The sequence below is a fragment of the Actinia tenebrosa genome, unplaced genomic scaffold (assembly GCF_029948245.1).
Source record: "Actinia tenebrosa isolate PJP-AT-01 unplaced genomic scaffold, QUT_ActTen_1.0 PGA_scaffold12__29_contigs__length_12842862, whole genome shotgun sequence".
Lineage (NCBI taxonomy): Eukaryota > Metazoa > Cnidaria > Anthozoa > Actiniaria > Actiniidae > Actinia > Actinia tenebrosa.
This window is the reverse complement of record NW_028292572.1, coordinates 5,965,316-5,987,251: the sequence shown is the minus strand read 5'-3', so window position 1 is coordinate 5,987,251 and position 21,936 is coordinate 5,965,316. Positions and strand designations below refer to the sequence as shown.

Below are 21,936 nucleotides of genomic sequence, written 5' to 3'. Positions count from 1 at the left end.
AAGCTGGTACAAATGCACAGGTCCCGAACAATAAATGATAGCCTGATGCATCAGAGTTAAATAATGAATACGCCCACGATCAGCTCGACGAATGCCCAGGCTCCAAGCAATGAATGATAGTCGGCTTCGCCTCGTAAAACATCGACACTCGGGAAAACAAAAGTATTTCCCTCGTGACCAGACATTAAGTGTATATCGTGACATCACAAGAAATTCAGATAAGAAATATCTAAAATATATCTGCAAAATTTATTAATACATTGTCTTGTATACAGTTTTCAGAAAAAGATCATCTTGCATTAGGTACTGGTCATATGTAACTACAGCACTACAAACACAATTACATAACTAATTCACAGGTTTCGTCAATTATAAATGTATACTTTTCCATGATGATAACTAACATACTTGTTTGCTGCCCAACCCTGAGAACATACTGCAGGTTTAACTAGGTATAAAAACTCATGTTTTAACCAAAAAAAAAATAGGGTTTAAAAGTTCTGAACTTGTGCCTTTAATCACTGAGTAAAGAGAAACTTAGCAGAAGATAGAGGAACAAGCATAACTTTTCAAAGGCTTTACCAGGTTGGGCTGTTTTAAACAAGATCGTAAAATAATAACGTTCACCCTCTTGCTTCAATTCTCTACCTCTTGCCATAACTGGTTAAAGAGGAGATGCATTCGAGTGGCCTTTTACTTATACACTAGTAATAGAGTAGTTTTTTGCACGAGCAGGAAACAATACAACTTCGTTGCCTTACTGTACTAAGTTGTAATTACCGTAATCGTACTTGGAAAACGATACGGCACCGTCCACAAGTATGCAGATCACATTTTCGAACTAGCGTTTTTTTTTTTTTTTTTTTTTTCCTTTTTCAAGAAAATTCTTGTCCAAGGAGTAGCGTTTTCGAATTGTTTTCGCTCGTTCACAGGTATTTTTTGGAAAAGATTCATGTTCAAGTGGCGTATTCAACGGCATATGTGTGGACGGAAGGCGAATCCACGAAGATAAAGATCCATTTTCAAAAATATCCATGTGGGCGAGGTCTAAGCCATTTCAATGTTTTGGCATGTCGTACAGCAAGTCAGCCCGGAATAGTTTCCTATTAATACAACAACTGCTATGTACTACTATCCATGAATTGCTGGGAAGATTTTAAAGATGAAGAATGATTCACTGACCAATACCAATGCTGGACTATCAATGTGACACACTGGTAATTCCCAACACTTGTGAATAGCAAAAAATGTTTGGGTTTGTAAGAAAAAGTCACCCCGATTCCCAGTGAGTCAAGAAAACTATATTTAATATAGAAACATCATTTTTCAATTACAATAAAAATCAAAATATATACCCAGAAAACCCTTCATCAAACATCCAGTTAATCTGTCCTTCCGTTTACCACTTATTCAAATGGTAATGAGGTTATAACGAAGGAACAATTTGACAAACTTCTATCAATCCTGATAGTTTAATCTTCAGACATAGATGTACTACGGCCAGTTGATCCAACTGAGCTGGTTCTAGACATGGAGCGGGTCCTTAATGTGGGAACTGAAAATTGAAATAAACATTCAATAATGAAGAAATAGGAAACGCGCGCGCGTGCTGTGTGCAGTTATAAAGCACGCGGGGGTTGGCAGAACACGAGAGAAGTGTTAGGAGAAGCACGACGCGTAGCGGAGTGCTTCTCGACACTTCTTGAGTGTTCTGCCAATCCCCAAGTGCTTTATAACTCCACACAGCACAGCACGAAAGTTTTTTATTTCTTTTATAAAACACAAATTACAATAATCGTTATTTTAGACAGGAATGACGCTACTAAAAGTGCGCGCGCGTGCTTTGTGCTCTTATAAGGCACGCGCTCTCAACCAATGAGAACGCGAGATTTCTTTTATAAAATACAAATTACAATAATCGCTATTTTAGACAGGAATGACGCTACTAAAAGTGCGCGCGCGTGCTTTGTGCTCTTATAAAGCACGCGCTCTCAACCAATGAGAACGCGAGATTTCTTTTATAAAATACAAATTACAATAACCGTTATTTTAGATAGGAATGACGCTACCTAAAAATGCGCGCGCGTGCTGTGTGCTCTCATAAAGCACGCGCTCTCGACCAATCAGAACGCGAGAATCATAACAGTTATTTCATAAGTAGCTACATATAGAAGGGGGCTGCTCAACGTGTATAATTAGGTGGGAAAATGAATAACAAAACGAAATCAATCGAAAATTAAACTAAGTAAATAGAAATTAATATAGTAGAGTTTACAGTTTTCATTAGACCTAATGATGTTGTCAAGATGACAGCGAACATTGTCCTTTACAACTAGTTTTCTTACTAAATTGTATACCTAAAAGTACCTTTATCGAACAATTAATTATTATTGCACAAGCTCTTTGATTGATAGATAATCAATTATTGTTTTTGCACAAGCTCTTTCATAGATTATCAATTATTGTTTTTGCACAACCTCTTTCATTGATAGATTATCAATTATTGTTTTTGTACAAGCTCTTTGATAGATTATCAATTATTGTTTTTGCACAACCTCTTTCATTGATAGATTATCAATTATTGTTTTTGTACAAGCTCTTTGATAGATTATCAATTATTGTTTTTGTACAAGCTCTTTGATAGATTATCAATTATTGTTTTTGCACAAGCTCTTCATTGATAGATTCATTGATTATTGTTTTTGCACAAGCTCTTTCATTGATAGATTATCAATTATTGTTTTTGTACAAGCTCCTTGATAGATAATCAATTATTGTTTTTGCACAAGCTCTTCGATAGATAATCAATTATTGTTTTTGCACAAGCTCTTTGATAGATTATCAATTATTGTTTTTGTACAAGCTCCTTGATAGATTATCAATTATTGTTTTTGTATAAGCTCTTTGATAGATAATCAATTATTGTTTTTGTACAAGCTCTTTCATTGATAGATAATCAATTATTGTTTTTGTACAAGCTCTTTGATAGATTATCAATTATTGTTTTTGTACAAGCTCTTTGATAGATTATCAATTATTGTTTTTGTACAAGCTCTTTGATAGATTATCAATTATTGTTTTTGTACAAGCTCTTTGATAGATAATCAATTATTGTTTTTGCACAAGCTCTTTGATAGATAATCAATTATTGTTTTTGCACAAGCTCTTTGATAGATTATCAATTATTGTTTTTGCACAAGCTCTTTGATAGATAATCAATTATTGTTTTTGCACAACCTCTTTCATTGATAGATTATCAATTATTGTTTTTGCACAAGCTCTTTGATAGATAATCAATTATTGTTTTTGTACAAGCTCCTTGATAGATTATCAATTATTGTTTTTGCACAAGCTCTTTCATTGATAGATAATCAATTATTGTTTTTGTACAAGCTCTTTGATAGATTATCAATTATTGTTTTTGCACAAGCTCTTTGATAGATTATCAATTATTGTTTTTTGTACAAGCTCCTTGATAGATTATCAATTATTGTTTTTGCACAAGCTCTTTGATAGATAATCAATTATTGTTTTTGTACAAGCTCTTTCATTGATAGATAATCAATTATTGTTTTTGCACAAGCTCTTTGATAGATTATCAATTATTGTTTTTGCACAAGCTCTTTGATAGATTATAGAAAATAGTCAAATACAATAGTTTGAGGACTTATTTTGACATGTTTTGACTTAGCATCCGCTAGTTGCCCCCCAGTCAACTCCAAAAAGTCACATGATGGTGCAAAGCTTCTATATGTTTTTTCTTACCTAATCCAAGGCCTTGTATGAAAAGAAGCAGTCCCTCTGCCATGGTGTTAGGCTGTAAAGAAAAACATTATACATCAAGACCTCTTTTACATGTACCTGAAGCAGGACAGCCTGGTCAAGCCAGCTGTTCTGTATCATCAAGGTCATTTTTTTTTATTCAGTGTGATAAACAAGATGAACCAGTATTCTGAAATTTTCTTGACTGGCATGGGTAATTGTTAATTATTAGGTGCTAATTTGTTTGATTACTGGTTGCAGGGGCGGATCCAGGATTTTTTCATAGGGGGGTTGTAGCATTGAGGTACTTGTTTGGCGGGAAAGTAGCACAGGGTTCCCAAACGGAAGTAGGTCTTATGATAATGATTATTTGCTGCAGGCAAGTATGGTTGTTTCAGGTCCCACACATGGCGTATAGAAAAAAGAGAGAGCGAAATGTGTTCGGCACCCCTGTTATAATAAAACTTGCGATGCTGTTGGTGTTGTCATGAAAAAAAAAATGATAGTAAACCAGGAAAGCCAAAGACTATAAACCAAAGATCACAATGAACATGAAAAAATGATGTAAGATGTTACTATGACGACATCAGAACCCTTGGTATGCCATCAAAAATGTTAACTCAGGAACCAAATAGTAATTTTTTTTAAAACTGGAATATTTAAACTTTGTATCGTAATCTTTTTGGCAAAAAAAGAAAATAATCTGTAATAGGAATTTCATAAAAATCAATAAAATTCGTTTGGGATAGATCCCTTTTACAGAATTTTTAAAATTTGTCCTTAAGTTTTCGAAAACATAAACTAAAGCCATGTGCAAAATTTGAAGAAATTTCACCACAGAGTTTTTGATTTTTTCAGTTTGAATATTAAAAATTTATAGAGCGCGCGCGTGCTCAAGAAAAACCGTTCCGAGCCTCCTTAAGTCTATCTGTAAGAGAACAAAATGTTCATAATGTTTCTTGTCTTTGGATATACTGTAGATGTTCTTACTAACCTTCTCCTCAAGGACACTGGCTCCACAATCTGGTTTTAGAATACTGTACTTTTTCCTATCACATTCACTCAGAATTCTAAAGAATTGTTCCTACAATAAAGTAGTTAATAAAACCAGGTTAGTTTTAACTAAAAAATAAAAAATAAAATAAGAAAAAACCAAATCAAATCAATAAAACAAAACAAAACAAAGCAGAGCAGAGCAGAGCAGAGCAGAGCAGAGCAGAGCAGAGCAGAGCAGAGCAGAGCAGAGCAGAGCAGAGCAGAGCAGAGCAGAGCAGAGCAGAGCAGAGCAGAGCAGAGCAGAGCAGAGCAGAGCAGAGCAGAGCAGAGCAGAGCAGAGCAGAGCAGAGCAGAGCAAAACAGAGCAAAACAGAGCAAAGCAGAGCAGAGCAGAGCAGAGCAGAGCAGAGCAGAGCAGAGCAGAGCAGAGCAGAGCAGAGCAGAGCAGAGCAGAGCAAAGCAAAGCAAAACAAAGCAAAGCAAAGTGAAGCGAAATGAAGCAAAACAAAGCAAAGCAAAACAAACAAAAAAAAAACAAAGCAAAGCAAAACAAAGCAAAACAAAAATAGTCTCCTTTGATTTGATAAATCTTTGATTTCCTCTCTTCAAAACCCAACACTCTAAATTCCAATTTGTTGATCTGTGAGTTAGTGGCCAAAGGTTGTTTAAGGGTTCCATCTGTATTTCTGCATTCTGCATTTCCAGAACAGCCCAGTTTCAGTACCATAGGTACTGGTCGTTATACAAACTGTGAGTTAATGTAGCTGTGCCTTTTAATCGGCCAAGAGCTTGTTTTGGGCTCACTGACTTGGATTTGCCGAGAGGCTTTTTCAAGTTTGATAAAATTGATGGTGAATTCATGGGTGATAGCTTATAAAGCCAAACTTACACTTAGTTCCTTGTGTAGCGAATGTTCTCCTGTTACAACCATTACGTGAGCTGTGGTTCTGTTAACAACAATTATATCAACTTTTGAAAATTTATACAAGCTACATACTGAATATTATTCTACATCTGCACACAGTGTAAGGTGTATATACTTATTTCAATAAAGTTAGTCACCTGAAAAGCTAAAAAGCTGAGGCCGACAAGGATTATGGGTAGATACATTTTACATGTTTTAACCACTTGATAACTGTTGATGGACTTGAGATCTTCTACCAGTTATAGTCTCACCTCTCCTGAGCATCCTCAAGCTGCAGTTTGTATCAAAAAAGCTTTACTTGTTTGTAATAAATTGTTTCCCATTATCCTCAGTGATCTCAGCTTTCTAGGTTTTTGGTGATTAACTTTATTGAAATAAGCATATCACATAATCAAAACACTTACGAGATAGTCTTGTTCTTCACGCATGCTTTTACTTCTTTGATGATGTCATTACGCCTTAAAAATATATCATGTTAAAACACATAGTCAATAGAGGCTTTGCACCATCACGTGATGGCAGCCATGACAGTTGGCACAGCAATACAGTCCTTCTCCCCTGGGAAACTGAAATCTTTCTCATTTCTGTTGTTCCAGTTTTTATCACCAATGGAACATTCCATCTAGGCATAATATTTTCCCATTTCAGATCACGTCATTCTCTTGAGAATAGAATTCTTTGTTTTATTTGTATCCATATTCATTTCTTTTCTGATGCATAACCATTAAGCAAATAACTAATTCTCTAGGGAATAACATGCGATCTGAAATATAGGCTTTGCACCATCACGTGATAGCAGCCATGACAGGTGGCACAACAATAGAGTCCTTCTCCCCTAGGAAACTGAAATCTTTCTCTTTTAAATCCCTTTCAACCAGATTCCATTCACCTTTCTGGCATTAGCCGTTACATGTATGTGTCAAGAAGTTCAGATATTGTTTTTGGATTAAAATACTAATAATACAGCTTCTCATTAATCCCATATAGGTAACTGTCCAATTATTTTCTTAATTGGACAGGTCTTGTTGATATGGGATTAATTAGGCAGCTATATAATTAATAGGTATTGGGACTTCATGTTCCCCAATCAAGAAATAATTAGACTCGAAAAATTCCTGACTGCCTTCAAGGTCAAGAATTCCAGCTCCAGAAAACAGGAATAGAGAGCTGTTGCATGTCTTAGAGGGTACTTCTAGCAAATAATGCATTGAACTGTACTTGTGATTGCAGCCATGACAGGAGGCACAACAAAGAGTCCTTTCCCCCTGGGAAACTGAATTCTTTCTCATGTAAATCACATTCTGTTGTTTCTGCCTCCTGCTATGGCTGCCCTCACGTGATGGTGCAAAGCCTCTATAGGAAGTCAGTTAATCTATTAAATAATACACAAAGCTATTCAAATACACTGAACAAACAATTCTGACTTACTCAAATCAGAATAGCTGTCTATTTTGTACTTACTCCATGTATGACTTTAGGAAAGCAGCCAGATTGTGTGGGTTAATGTTGGCCTTCATCTCCTCAATAAAGTTTTTCACTAGTTCCGCGTCAGGTTTGCCAGTTTTCTATGACACAAAAAATGTAGGGGAAAAAAATGGTATCAGAATCAGATTATTAAAAAAACTATAGCAAAATTTTCCATTCACTGCTAAGGGACTGTTCATTAATTATTCCTTGGGTTGTAGGGGGGGGGGGGGGGGGCTGGAGGAAAAGTAGGGGGGCTTTGAAAAAAAGTCACACAAAGAAGGGGGAACTTTAATAGTATTTGCTGACTTAAAGGGGGGAGGGTTGAAACAAATAATTAAGGTATGTCTAAAAGGTCACAAGGATAGGGGGGCCAAAAATTTTTTTAGATAGAATAGGGAGGGCTGTGAATTTTTCCAAGGCTTCTTCGATTTTCCTCCTTTATTTAAGCAGGGTATTCCCTTCAGTATCAAAAGTACCGCTATCAACATGGTTTGCACTCTAGTGAAAAGAAGACTTTAGTTTACAGATTAAAGGCACAAGCCTATTGCAATGACATAGACCAGGTACCTACCCTTTCAAAGTGATGCCACATGAGATAGTTATTTGTACTGTCAGTAAATCCCTTGGCATGCAGCTGCCAGGACTTCATCTGAAGAGAAATATAGAAATATTTGAATCGATTGTAAAGACTTTTTCAACATAACTTTAATCATTTTCAACTTGTGCACTGGCCCTCTTTCCATTTATTGTTTTGATCGCTAAAAAAAAACCAGAAAGAGCGCAGGCGTGCAAGTTGATGATGCACGGGAGTAGAGTAAGGAGAAATTTAAACTGCATCCGGTTACTAAAAATAGCCCAACTGGGAATTTACATGGCATGCCCTTCATTAAGAAGTTTCCCTCTCTTTTTTATGCTCTCTTGATAAAATAAATAATAAATACTAAAATATTGAGAAAAATATCTAGTTTCAGGTTTGTCACTAAAAGTTTAGGTAGGCGGTTATGAAATTGAAATAGGCAGTAAACCGGAAATCACTTGAGCATGTAATCGAGGCATACTTGTCACCAGTCTCACTCTTCTCACAAAAATTCAAGATGGCAGATAACGTAGTTTTGATTGCGTTGCAGTTTTCGTACTACAGCAACAAAGGTTGGGTTAAAATTTATTTTATTCACACATTTTGCTAGTTTAAAGAACTTTAATTAAGATTTACAAGTGGCTGAGTAGGCGGCCAAATTAGCAAGAGTAGACAGCAGAATTTGCCGGTTGCCAGCTTCTATTGAAAACCCTGAGTTTATGCAAACAAATTTATGAATGCTTGAGCATCTATAAAGTTAAAAGGTAAAAAGGTAAAGGTAATATTTATTTTACTTCGATAACGCAGGGATTGGTTGCCCAAATCTCCCAAGCCAAGGGCTCATGTTTAATGTGCTTGCAGGTGCGCCCTCTACCCCCTCTTACTATCAGTGCTCCTTTTTACAGGTATTTAAAGCTAATTAAAGTAACACAAAACGGAGAGAAGTCGAAACAGACATGGAGTTTCCGAGGATTGAACCATGGACCTCAAGCTCTGAAGGCTGCACACTAACCAACTGAGCTACGCATGCTCCTTAAAGTTACATTTTTCACGCCTGAGCGCTACAGCAGCTAGCAGTAACAAAACAAACGACTCATTATATACCTTGGCTTCTCCCCATTCCTTGAAGGTTGCTGTTGCAGTACATGGTTCTACTACGACAAGACCAAGGATTCTTTCTTTCCACTTGCTGGACATCTAGATATATGAGGGAAGAATAATCATGAAAAAGCCTAGGAGTAAGGGAACTTAAATAGCACAGCACAACCATGACGTCATAAAAACGATGACAAAGGCGAAATTCGGACAAACAAACTTATAAGTTTACTTTCAGCAGATAATTCTACAGCCGATCGCAGTTGATCTTAGTTTACATGGGTTATTATTGTAACTTTAAGTAAAAATAATAAAATCGGTTCGTATAATTCTCGTAGCGGCTAAACAGAATGCAATGTTTGTCCAAATCTTTAAGCTATTTTTAGAATCAGTGCGCTGTAGTAGTATAGGGAATGGGGGTTCCAGCGCAATCTCAACACGGGCAAGATCCGTGTCAAAAATCCACCTACGGAAACAACCCACTCCAAGTGTGGTTGGGGGCAACAGCGCAAATATGTTAGTCTATATATGGAGTGCGAAGATTGTAAAGAGTTTGTTTATGATTTCTGTGTAAAGTGCTTGAAACCCAAGTTTGTACCTACTAAACCAAATAAGTATATTTGTTGTGGTAAGAAAATGCAAATAGAAGACGACACGTCAGCACAGTGTTACGAGTGTGGTAAGAATATTCGTAATGCCGTACCTTGTGCTACCAGGGAACAATATTATTCCAACGGAGGTCGTAAGAAGACGCCATACAAAAGAATAAAATACTTTAGGGACTGGATGAGTCATATCCAAGGTTATCGACCGGTATATTTAGACAACGAAGTAAAGAAGAAAATCATAGACCATTTAGAAGAGCCAACCCCACAAAGTCTACGGAAGACATTGAAAAAATTAAAACTAGGGAAATATTACAAAGCTATTCCCTATCTTTTGTCTGAAATTACCGGTAAGTCTATTCCCGAGGTTTCTGATATGACAAAAGCCGAGTGGATGTTTTGTCGGCTGGATAAGGATATTCCTTATTACCCTGACGTAATTTACGAAATATTTTACAAGATAGACCCCAACCACCCCCTGTTAGGATGGATTCCAAGGCGACTGACGTAATAATATGACAGCTGCGAGGCGGGGTTTTACTTTCACGTGGCGGAAGTGGCGTGCCTAGGAAGAACAATGAGTTGTTCACGTGTAAAACAATAGACAACATTCCGATCATGCCCCTTCGCCTTAACAACCAGCAAGTTTGAAAGTAGACTCGATATTCACTTTTAAAATCGCTGGTTGTTAAGGCGCTCAGGAATGTGCCGACGTCAATGATAGCTTCAGACATTTGATTACGCATATGACCCAGACAGCCGGCGTTCAATATGTAAATAGAATCCTGTCTTGCTTTTTTCAAAGCAGATGTTTACTGAGCAAGCTTTCTTTGAAGCTCTTCTTTTGCCTCCTGGTAGATCTTTTTGCGAGAATCCTCGGAAAGATCTCTTACGACTGTTTTTTTATTCCTTATGTCCGTCTTTAATTTCTCGTACTTTTCCTCTTCGGCTAAGATAAGCGAGAATTCTACGTCGTCTATCTTTCTGTCACGCAAAGCCTTTGAGACAAGGTCAGTGATCGTATTTACTTTAGCCCTTGACAGAGCTATTGTCGTGTCGTGTTTTGATATTTTGCTTGACAACTGTTTCATAATGCCCGTAGCAACAGCCGAAATAATACCACAGGCCGCCCCAACGCTGGCCAAAGGAACGCCAACGACTATTCCGGGTCCAGTAAGCGAAGTAGCAACGCCGGAGCCCGTTAACACAACAGATATGGACCCCAAAGTTATCGAAATCTTATGTAGCGTACTCCGGGCTCTGACGTATTTCTTCCTAACTTTTTCGTAGTGTTTTGTCTGCCCTTCCAAGTAAGCGAGGATTAGATTTGCCTTATTCAAGCGGAAGTTCTCGGCATTCAATTCATTGGGTTTTGTAGGTAAATCAGGATAGAGTGGAGGTGCTGATGGTATGACATCCATTATATATACTAATGTACGACGCTTTTGGGAATGATATACAGGAGCAGCCACATCACGACAACCGGGATTACTGGAACTGGAGGGCCTTTAGGAAGATGTTTCCGCATGCAGACCCTAGTAAATTCGAAAGAAGACCCGATGGTATTTACTATAACGGTTCTAGGATGTACAGTAATGAGGATTTGAAACCTATGCTGGTTAATCAGATAGACGATCAACTGAAGAATTCTGGTTATGTTGAACATAAGCCTAAGCCAACATATGTTGAACATAAGCCCGTGCAAGGTTGGTCAAAGGAATTATTGCTGGGTACCAGTACTTATCCGATACCCGCAGTTTCATTTGATAAACACCCAAGCTTGGACCTAACGCTGAACATGCGGATCTCTAACAAGCATTCCTTTCCGTTAAAGGTGCGAGATATCTTCAAAAACGTGCCCATTAATCATACCACCGCTAAGGAATCTCATGAATGGTTAAGTGGTCCTAACATGCGTTATTGGCCGCAGCAGCTGAACTTTGCGGTTTGGTGTGCCACTAGCGGCTGTGGGGTAAGCGCAAGCTTGATGAAGAATTCAATATTTATGTTTCATTTTCACTTCACGGTTAGAAGAATACTGCATGAAATGGGTGTTATTGCGCTGCCGGGAGATGCTGCGTTTTATCCTAGAGATAACAAATACGACGTTCCAGCCTATAACAGGCTTTGTAAGGAGTTTGGTGTTGTAGGGAAGGATTTCCGATGCACTACCGGTGCTAACAATGGTTTGGGACATATTTGGGCTTATTGGGGGATTGGTGGGCATGTGCTAAGTGATAAGGAAGTTCATGCGCTGCAGTTGCGATGGGACACGGGATATCACAAAGAAACTCACGACAGTAGCACCTTCTTTGAACCAAATACCAAAACCACTAAGGAAGTCAGAGACGGACCTCTGTTCAAAGATGAGGGCGGTAAGTATGCAGGGGCCAATCCACTGATTATTAAGATTACCAACGACGAGCAAACGAAGCAATACTTTAATTTCATACCCCCAGAAGGTAAAGGACTAACCAAAGCCGGCCTTGCCCGTTTGAACCGCAGCATAGAAGCTTACGTGTATTCCATCCTTGGAGCTCAGGTAAACACCCGATCCAGCATAGTGGGAAATACGGGCGCCGCAGAAGAAACGCGAGCCGAAGCTTTGATCTTATTCGAAAGTTCGATTTTGGAGGGCGACATTAGCAAGGGCGTACAGCGTTACCAACTAGCTATACAAAATTCTAAGGCGAGGTTGGACTATGCAGTAGCCCCGGGTTGTTGGTTAATGCCTAGTAATTTATCTATAAATACTGGTTCTGTAGTAGGATACAACAACAAACTTCAACGAGCTACTAAGGATATGAAGTTTGGGGTGAACGACGTGAACTCTGACACTCTTAAGAGCATTCCTCACTTCGTAGAGAAGTCAAAAAAGTCGCATGAAACGAAGCTACCCGTAGTTAAGAAACCATCAAAGAAGGTCCTGCCTACGATACCTGAGGAATATGACCATAACCTGCTAAAAGCCGGCTTAGCCGCCGCAGGCGTTGGTCTGAGTTATTATATATGGCGATGAATAACCCCTACGTAGCTGGAGTAGATTGTGTTTATACGACTTACACAGGCGAGAAAAAATACACCCAGGCATCTTGGGTCGACGTTGAGGGCATGTCCGTGAATTTGAACTACTCGGGAAAGAAGTTAATCCTTTGTACTATTTGCATTGGCACAGAGAGCCATGCCAACGTCGGCTTTAGGTTCCTGGATGAGAATGGCGTACTGCAGCCTATGCGCGTGAAGACGAACAACAGGGAGCCTGTGCATTTCTCCGTAGAGCCGTACCCCGGCAGTGCTGAGAATCTTACGACTTGGACTTTACACATGGTTGCTGATTGCCATGGGAAGGTAAAGCTGCAAATGCGTGTAGACGATACTGGGCGCGTTTGCGTGAATAGCATAGAGGATCAGAGAAATCAGCCTTATAACCATATGACCATTAGCACGCTTACGGTATTAAGTTTGTGAGACTTACTGTATACAATGACCACGTTAATGTCCAACCCACACGCAAAGGAGGATTGGTTTCTTCATTATTTGGAGGAGAAGGATGACGTAAATGATGATAATTGGCACGGCACCGGATTATGGGTGGAGGTTGGAGGCCTAGGATTAATCATGTGCACCATTAGCATTGCGGGGTGGTATACGTGTAATGTCGGGTTTAGGATTGTTGATGAGAACGACCGACCATTGCTGCCTCATAGAACGAGAAATAATAAGAGGCATCCGGTTCATTTTTCGATGGATCCTCCGCCGGGCGGAGAAGATTTGACGCCAGTAACTTTTCATATGATAGCCAATTGCCAATATGCAAAGCTTCAAGTTCGTTCCAGCAAGTCAAGTGGCGCCAACAGCCACGTACGAATAAATGGCCAGGGCTCCTATAACACCAATGCGGTCTGGAATCATAAGCCCATTAGCACCATGAGCGTGCTGCCGCTAGTTCCACATTATCAAGGCGGCGCGAATACTGTCTTTACTTATCCCCAGTCGAGGACGCCTCGGATGCCTGACGACGATAAGCCACCAGTAATACACAAGGATAAGATCAACCCCTCATCTTCTTCAGGAGTACCACTCCAATAGCGACAACCAAGATCCAAATGTTGTTGCCCACGAACTTCAACAGTTCTCCGCCGGCCCTAAGTGCCAAGGAAACAACCGAACCCAGCAGCCCAGGAAGACCGGCTGCCATCTTTTTTCCCAAGTCCGTTAGTCCATTGCCTAATTTCTTTACGCCCGCGCCTGTGGCCTTAAGCGCGGATAGGATAACTCCTACTACGCTTGAAATAGCGACCGCAAATGCCAGCGGAATACCATACTTCAAGAGGGCTCTTTTTACCTTTTCCTTGGTGGTAAGCCCCAGCTCCTTTTCCAGGTTTTCCTTTTGCGCCTGTAATTCCGCAAGGTGTACCTGAAGGGTTTCTGATTCCCTTTGAGCTGCCTCCCTTTCCTCTTCGGGGCGAGTTTGATCTTCGATGACTGTTCGTTGTCGCTCTATTTGCCCCTCCAGGTCTTCAATAGCCTGATCTCTTTGCCGAAGTTGCTCCTCTTTAGCGTTGATTTCAGCAACCAACTGCCGCCGTTCCTCTAAAGACCTAGTTATGGTGGTCCGTAAGTCCTTAGCTTCCTCATTATTAATATCTAGGTCTTGCAGGGTAAGATTGAGGGCTTGTCTGGCTTGGTCTCTTTCGTCTAAAGCCGTTTCAGCTTCTCGCTTGAATTGCAGTATGACTTCGTTCTTGCCCTTGATTCCTTTCTTTTGAGCATCTAGGAGCAGTCGGTTCCGTCGCATGTATTCTGCCTCCCTTTCCTTCATTATTTCCTTTAGTCTTTCGACTTCCCTTATCGCCTCAAACCCTTTTTGTTGCCGCTCTATTATGGTCTTAACACTTTCGACGGCTTCGTCAATATTCTCACTATTTTCTCTCATTCTTTCGGGTAAGTTGGGTTCTCCTAAGACCTTTCTAAGGGTTGAAGGAATCTTTTTATCTGCGTAGTATTTACCATTTATGTCCCTGATGACATATGGATGAGCATTAGACCTATTTAACCTTGCTACTATGACTTCCCTACCCCATTCGTTATCCGCGTTGAACATTACTTGGACTTTGTTTGGATCCCAGTTTGGGAATTCTTCCTTGATCCTATCAAAGTCGTCCGGGGTTTCTTCCATGGATTCATCCATTTGTTCCTGAACCTTACTAAGCCATGCAGCGCTGGGGGCTTCGGGGACAGACCCCAGATTTGTCATTTCAAAGCGCTGTGGAATGGGTTTGCCTGGATTTTTGGTCTTAAACATGCTCCTGAGGGTCCTCATAACGCTACTTACTCTGCTAACGCCGTAATTCCTTTTGACCCTTTCGCCGGTGGTTAGACCGTCTCTTTCGCTGTCGGCGGTTAGGTAATCATATTGGTCATCGTTAATGTCTACTTGACCTTCTTCGGTAAGGGGATCAAAGTCAGTAGTTCCTTCTACTTCCATTATATATGATAAGCTCAAAGTTAAACCCCAACGTATTACCTAAGCAGGTTGGCGGACTGAAAGCAGAACGCACCTTTCACCGGGTTACATTCACGCCTTCTAGCGCCAAACCTGGAGAAACGCTGTACGTAGGCGTGCCCCGCCTAACGGATAACCTAGTCTTAGTTCCTGGCACCTTGGCTTTAAGGTTCGACCTAGCGGTGCAGTCAAACCCCACAGATGAAAGGATTATCGTTAACAACCTTGGTCGCAACATCGTTTCAAAGATGCGAGTAAAGTTCGCCGGGGAATCCCTCTTAGACTTAAACAACTATGACCTGTACACCACCTACAAAGATCTGTGGCTGACTGCATTCGAAAGGGCACAAAAAATAGAGCAGGGTATCGGTAGCGCAATATTACGTAAGGTTAGGACTCCCACCAAGACACAACCTACCGATTCTGGCGACGCAACTGACGTGGCAGATGCAAAGGCCATCAAGACAGCCTATGGTACTAAATACGTAATACCATTGGACTTTGAGGCTATTACCAGCCACGGGGTTTATTATCCTAGACAGTTGAGTGAGTTGCAGTTTGAAGTGACCTTAGCCAACATGGCTAACATCATTGGCGGGTTAAGCACTGCGTTGTCGGGAAGTATTCATCCATACGCCATTACCAACCTGGAATTGCAGTATGAAACCATACACTCCGAAGATCTAGCACGTAGCGCTGGCATGGAATACAGTGCTGGAAAGGCTTTCTTGTACGACCACGCGGTAATGTACAAAACCTTTAGTTTCCTGGATAAGACAGACGCGGTAATTACTCAGAGCATTAATTTACCACGTCGCAGTCTTACGGGGCTGATGTTGGTATTTATTAAGCCTTATGAAGCCGGTAAGCGCGACTCTGAAGCCTTTCATAACCCCGGCATCACCAACGTCGGGATTAGCATCAATGGAGTTCCAAATAAGGTGTATTCGCAGGGAATGAAGCCCTCAGACATCTACAGGGAAATAAAAAGAAAGTTTGGGGATCAAGTTGCACCCGGTGAGTTCTTTACCAATAAGTATGCACTGTGGATTGACATGCGAACCACCAACGACGAGGATTTACATGGGCAGGGATTGCGTCTGGTAAATACCCAGGACGGCATTACCCTGGAAATCAAGCGTGACTTAAACGCTAGCGCAGGCGACTCAGACAAGATCAACGCATACATCTTCGTAGTCTCAGACGCGCAACTGAGTGTAGAAATGAATCAGCTAAAGAGCGTCGCATATTAAGAAAAAAGGTACATATAATGCTCCGCGTATTCGAAAACAACGAAACTAAACTGCAATGCATAGTGCAAGGCGAAACTTTGTACTTCAAAGCAAAGGAGGTGGCTTTGGCGTTGGGCTATGAGCGCCCTAGAGATGCAATTAGAGCCCACGTATCTGAGAAATACCAGAAAAAATGGGTTGATCTACAAGGGGCTGCGAATCACCGCTCCTTTACTACGCAACCACATTCCGTGTTTATATCCGAACCTGGTTTGTACGAACTGATATTTAGTTCCAAACTACCCAAAGCTGTGGAGTTTCGCGATTGGGTCTTTGAGGAAGTCCTACCCGCGCTAAGGAAAACGGGTAAGTATGAGCTGGAGAAGCGCTTCGATGGTCCTAATAAGTTGGTATTCAAGATAGAAAATGAGTTCGATTTACATAAAAAGCTTGTAGATTACATACGTAGATTTCACCCTCAAATGCTAATTGCTCCAGGTCTAGGAGAATTACAGGATTCCAGTCACAAGCGCATCACTTGCTGGCAGAAAGGTTATCAAGCAGGTCAACCTGACCTTTTAATCTTAAATGCTCATAAGGAATACAATGGACTCTGTCTGGAACTGAAAACGCCCAAAGGCAATGGTGTGTTGTCAGATAAGCAGAAAGATATGATGGATAGATACCAGGATAATGGATATTTAACCATGGTAAGCAACGATTACGATGTGCTTTGCAGGGAAATCAATGAATATGCCCTTGGAATACGCATACCTTGTCCTTGGTGCGTTAAGGCTTTCAAGTCACAAGATACTTTACGAATGCACCAAAGAATATTTCATAGATATAATGATAATTAAACAAACACACTGGCGCGATCTGCTGCAAGGAGTCTCATACCGAATAAAAAATTATGTCATGTTCGAGGACATCAACCGTTTGAGGTTAGTCTTGGAACGCGACGGTGAGGAGTACACATTATGGGCACCCGACTGTGTAAGGTATGTACTGCAAGGCGAAGAATACACCAACATACGTAGTCATGGTAAGGTCAATGGTCGATGGAAGTTTGACATCGAACGTAGAACTGAAGCTAATCCATTGTGTGATTAGTCATCCTCATGAGCGGTTAAGTATTGGTCTGCTACGTCGGACCTCATTTTTTCCGTCATTTCATACACCGATAAGGTAATAGTCACACCTCCTAAGAACGCTGCAATGTAAGGTAACATTATATACTTATTTTTTATTGTTATTTTGTTAAACTCCACTCCTTCCTTACCAACAGATAATGATCTAAGGGCTTAGGACCATCATAAAGACAGCACCAAATATGCTGATCGCTACGTCTACAACCACAATCTTCACAGATTCCTTCCCAATGTTCCCTATTCTCCCACCTTACACCTTCGACGTCGTCGAAACCAACGAAGATCTCATCTATTTCTTGCTTTAACTTAGTCAAAGTCCTGGACGTTTCTGTGGGACAACAACGCTCTGCTACGTCTCCATGGACTTCACAGACAATGTCTTCGAGATGATAACGACGACAGCGATATTTATGCCAGTTCTCCTCGAAGAAGGGTTGGTCACAGCGAGTACAGCAGCCTTTTAGACAGACTCTATTCTGACGGTGATATTGTAAGGCCTGTAAAGTAGACATCTCCTTGTTGCAATCATTGCATTTGGTGCTTTTGGTCTTCTGACAGACTTTCTTGGAAACGTGGTATTGTAGTCGCTGCTTGCTACTAAAAGTCCTATCACATTGCATACACTTCATTATATACATCTTATTTCTTATTGTTAAATTGTTAAACGATGGGGTCTATCTTTGAAATTAGTACATATCTTCCATTTAACAATAAAAAATAAGACTTACCTACGATCTATCTTCCATTTAACAAAATAACAATAAAAAATAAGACTTACCTAAGAGCCTCTTTGCAATCGATAGGTCTACTTTGAACCTCATGATTCACTTATATCATCTAAGGTCCTTCTCGCCTTAGTATCCGCAGGACACCAATGCCCAACGAAGTCATCTTCAGGGAAATCCTTATTACAGTGAAAGCATTTACATTGCTTCTTCTTACGTGGCTTTGGTGTTGGTTGCGTGGTAAACAAGCAATCCGCCGGTAACTCACTCGTAATGCAATCCATATATATGATCACAGAGGGTATCGAATGAAGTCCTTAACGGACTCCTTAGCCCACGTCGCAATCGTCAACAAGGCACCAAACCGTTCTGCGCGCTTCAGGTCGCACATTTCATCGTACAATTCCTGCACGCGCTCTTTTAACCGGTCTATCTCCTCCCTTTGCATTTCTATGGTGTCTCTTTTATCTTTTGCGTCGGCGACAATTCTTTGCACTGCTTCCACTGGTTCCATCTATATATGAACCCAGATCACATGCCTTGTAACGCTCTGATAGTAGGACCCACCGGCTGCGGAAAGACCCAGTTCATCGTGGAGCAGCTATTAGGACCCTTTAGATACCGCTTTGACTACATAGTGCTGCTTTGTCCCACCTACGTGAATAACCGCACCTGGACGGGTATAGGAGTGAAAGATGACGACTTCTTCGTAGATATTTTAGACCCTAACGAGTTATCCAGCCATTTGAAGTTCTGGCACAAGCAATTCCCTAAAGATACACAGACGCTCCTCATATTGGATGACATTGCCTGTGGGGACGACGTAAAAAGGCGCACCTCCGAATTAGTGAAGCTCGCCTTTAGCGGCAGGCATGACAACATTAGCGTTTGGTTGCTTTCCCAGCAGCTTACCAGCGTCTCTAAGCCCTTTAGGGAAAACATAGGCTCCCTCGTAGTATTTTATACTCCGAGCAAGTCTGACCTGGAAACCATTTTAAGCGACTACGGCGGTGAGATATCCAAGGAACAGTTGTACGAATACATGCGGCACCTAAAAACGCACCAACATTCCAAGATGATCTTCTCTTTGAGGTTTCCGTATTCCATTAACATATATGGATATTGAGCAGCTCTTAGATGAAGTCCCCACACAGCTAGATGAAAGTAACCTCAAGGAACAACTTAACATTCTTGTGTCTTCTGGGAAGTGCAAGGAAATGATAGGCAAGGAACTCACCCATGAGCAGGTTAATAAGCTGTCAGAAGAGGAGGTTAAGAAGTTCCATAAGAGGTATGAGGCTGCCCTCGCAAGTAAGACCACGGACGCCGTAGCAGACTCCGCTATCCGACTTGCCACTAAATTGCTTGGACTTGCGCTGCCCATAGACGACGTGGAGCAACTGCGGAAGGACATAAGCGAGGACTATGTCATCGCCCAAGAACTTAAGATAACCTGCGGGTGGTTGTCTTTGAAGTGCGGTAAGTTAATGGCAGTCGCCTCTGCGGCACTTCACGTAGCTCAGCATGTCGACTTGAAGGAGGTACTAGGTTCCTTTGGAACATCTTGGAAGGACTTCAAGAAGGATAGAGAAGTCGAAAAGGTCTTCCAGGCGGCACTTGCTGAGGTACCTGATCAAGTCGCCTCAAGTACTTAGTCAAGTCGTTGTCAAGTCGCCTCAAGTACTTAGTCAAGTCGTTGTCAAGTCGCCTCAAGTACTTAGTCAAGTCGTTGTCAAGTCACCTCAAGTACTTAGTCAAGTCGTTGTCAAGTCATCTCAAGTACTTAGTCAAGTCGTTGTCAAGTCATTGCCAAGTCATTGTCAAGTCGTCATCAAGTTACTTGTCAAGTCCTTCAAGTCCCTTAATATAAGATGAGTGACACCGAAGAACAACCAGAAAAGGCTCCCGTAGAAGATACCAAGATTACCAAGGCTAAATCTCCGGGCAGAGTCGCTGCCGGAAAGAAGCTCGCGGAGATGAATAAAAAGAACAAAGCAAAGAAGGAGGAAAAGGTGGAGGAAAGAGAAGAGGAATCCTTTATCAATCCTGGGTACGTCATTGGCGCGTTAGGAGTCGCTATAGCAGCAGGCAGCCTCTACTTACAATGGCGGGCTACGAAGCCAAAAGTAAAGTGGGAGGCCGCAACATATCACGCACCTGTGGAGGTTAGAAAAAGTAAGATCCCTGAAATGGAATAACCTTCTCGCTTTGTAATATAATGTCGACCGCGTTGTTGAAAACTGTTGAAGAAGCAGCTATCATTACTTCTATTGTTGCGGGTATTGGTTGGGTAGGTAAGAAAGTGCTCAAAGAAGACTTTACTGAAGACCCAAGCAAGAGCTTCGCTAACTTTGCTAAGATGACCGCTGCCGTAGGCGGGGCTATCATGGTAAAGGATTACCTACGGAAGGAAAAGTACATCCCTAATGTATAAATGGCTAGCGTGGTCGCAGGTGGAGTTATTGCAGCCTTAGCATTCACTGGAGCTAATTATGGTGGTCAATATTTGGATAGATTAGTTAGAGGTGATCGCAGCGGAGATTTGGCCGCCGAAAGGAAGAGACACGACTTAGCGCTGGAGAAATATCAAAGGGATGTGGCGGCTTGGAATGAAAAAAGACAAGCTTACAGGGATTGGTTGGATAAGAACTACCAAGACAAAATGCAGGCAGACAAGAACTTCGAAAACACAGACTACGCCTTCAAACTTTATGCGCAAGCACACCCCGACTTTAGAATGAAAAAGCCTCAGTTCAAGAATTACTACCAGCCTTCTAAGAAACAAAAAGACAATGAATTGGTCTTTGTAGGAGTCGCAGGGCTGGCCGGAGGCGTGGCCTTGGCGTATCTAATATAATGATCGTCTTTTTGGAAAGCGACAAGAATAACTTTACTACTTATCTGAATCCTCCCATCCGCGCGGAAAGGGTTCGGCTGGTTAGTTGCTCTTTGTACAATTCTTGGTATAATTTAATTAATGGCTTTGTCGTCGTGACTTCCACCAAACCAAAAATACCAGATTCCCATTACACCCCCATAACACTGGCTAAGGAGCTAGCAAAGCATGGATATACTCTTACCACAGGATTGCCCCATGAAATGACATTCAAGAAAAATAATGGGAGCGCCAATCTAAAGGACAGTTCATTGGTAGAACTCCTGGGCCTTACTAGTACCACGATAAATAGCGGCAGTACATATGACGTGAAATGGAAAGTCGCATCCTCTTATGAAGTCTATTGCGACTTGGTCCATAGTTACAACAATGGAGAAAAGTCTTCTCTTATGTCCAAGTTTCTGCCCCAAGGTAATCCATTTGACCCAGTAGAATACACTCCCATTTCTTTGAGCTATGACTTGTCTAATTTGGTAGAAAGCATAAACATCACCATTAAAGTGGACGGAAAGACGGTGGATTTTAACGGACGTAAGATCAATCTTGTTTTGGAATTCATATAATGGGCCGCGTAGAGGACAAACTTAAAAGGATTTACTATGGGTCGGAAGGCTATTGGAGAGGAGCGTCAGCTATCAAGAAACTCGCGACCGCGGCCAGGGTATCAGACGAAACGGCTAAGAACTGGTTGAAAAAACAAACCCTCTGGCAGGTTTATCTTCCCGTGCCTAAGTACATTCCCAGGCCCAGCTTCACCGTAAATACCCCCAATGAAGTTCATCAGGCGGATTTGCTTTTCTTGCCGCACGATAAGGTGAGAAAGAAGACCTATAGGTACGCTTTGACCGTAGTTGATATCGCAAGCAGATATAAGGACGCCGAACCTATAACCAGCAAGGATTCTGGGGAAGTCGCAGAAGCCCTAGGTAGGGTTTATAAGCGCGTCTTGAAATGGCCTAAGCTGCTGCAAGTGGATGCGGGGACGGAGTTTATGGGCGT

The 21,936-nt window shown here is 41.2% G+C and overlaps 1 protein-coding gene across 1 annotated transcript in view; it reads right to left on the bottom strand.

Moving 5' to 3' along the window:
- Positions 1-230: 230 nt before the first annotated feature.
- Positions 231-21,936, bottom strand: part of LOC116302426 (uncharacterized protein ZK1073.1) — a 34,476-nt gene continuing 12,770 nt past the window's right edge. Inside the window, exons 8-15 of the mRNA XM_031711716.2 lie at positions 8,832-8,924; positions 7,722-7,799; positions 7,145-7,248; positions 6,088-6,141; positions 5,648-5,705; positions 4,757-4,846; positions 3,766-3,817; positions 231-1,555 (exon numbers count right to left, since the gene is read on the bottom strand). Coding sequence (XP_031567576.2) covers positions 1,473-1,555; positions 3,766-3,817; positions 4,757-4,846; positions 5,648-5,705; positions 6,088-6,141; positions 7,145-7,248; positions 7,722-7,799; positions 8,832-8,924 — 612 coding nt within the window. The 3' untranslated portion in view covers positions 231-1,472. The remainder of the gene's footprint in view (positions 1,556-3,765; positions 3,818-4,756; positions 4,847-5,647; positions 5,706-6,087; positions 6,142-7,144; positions 7,249-7,721; positions 7,800-8,831; positions 8,925-21,936) is intronic.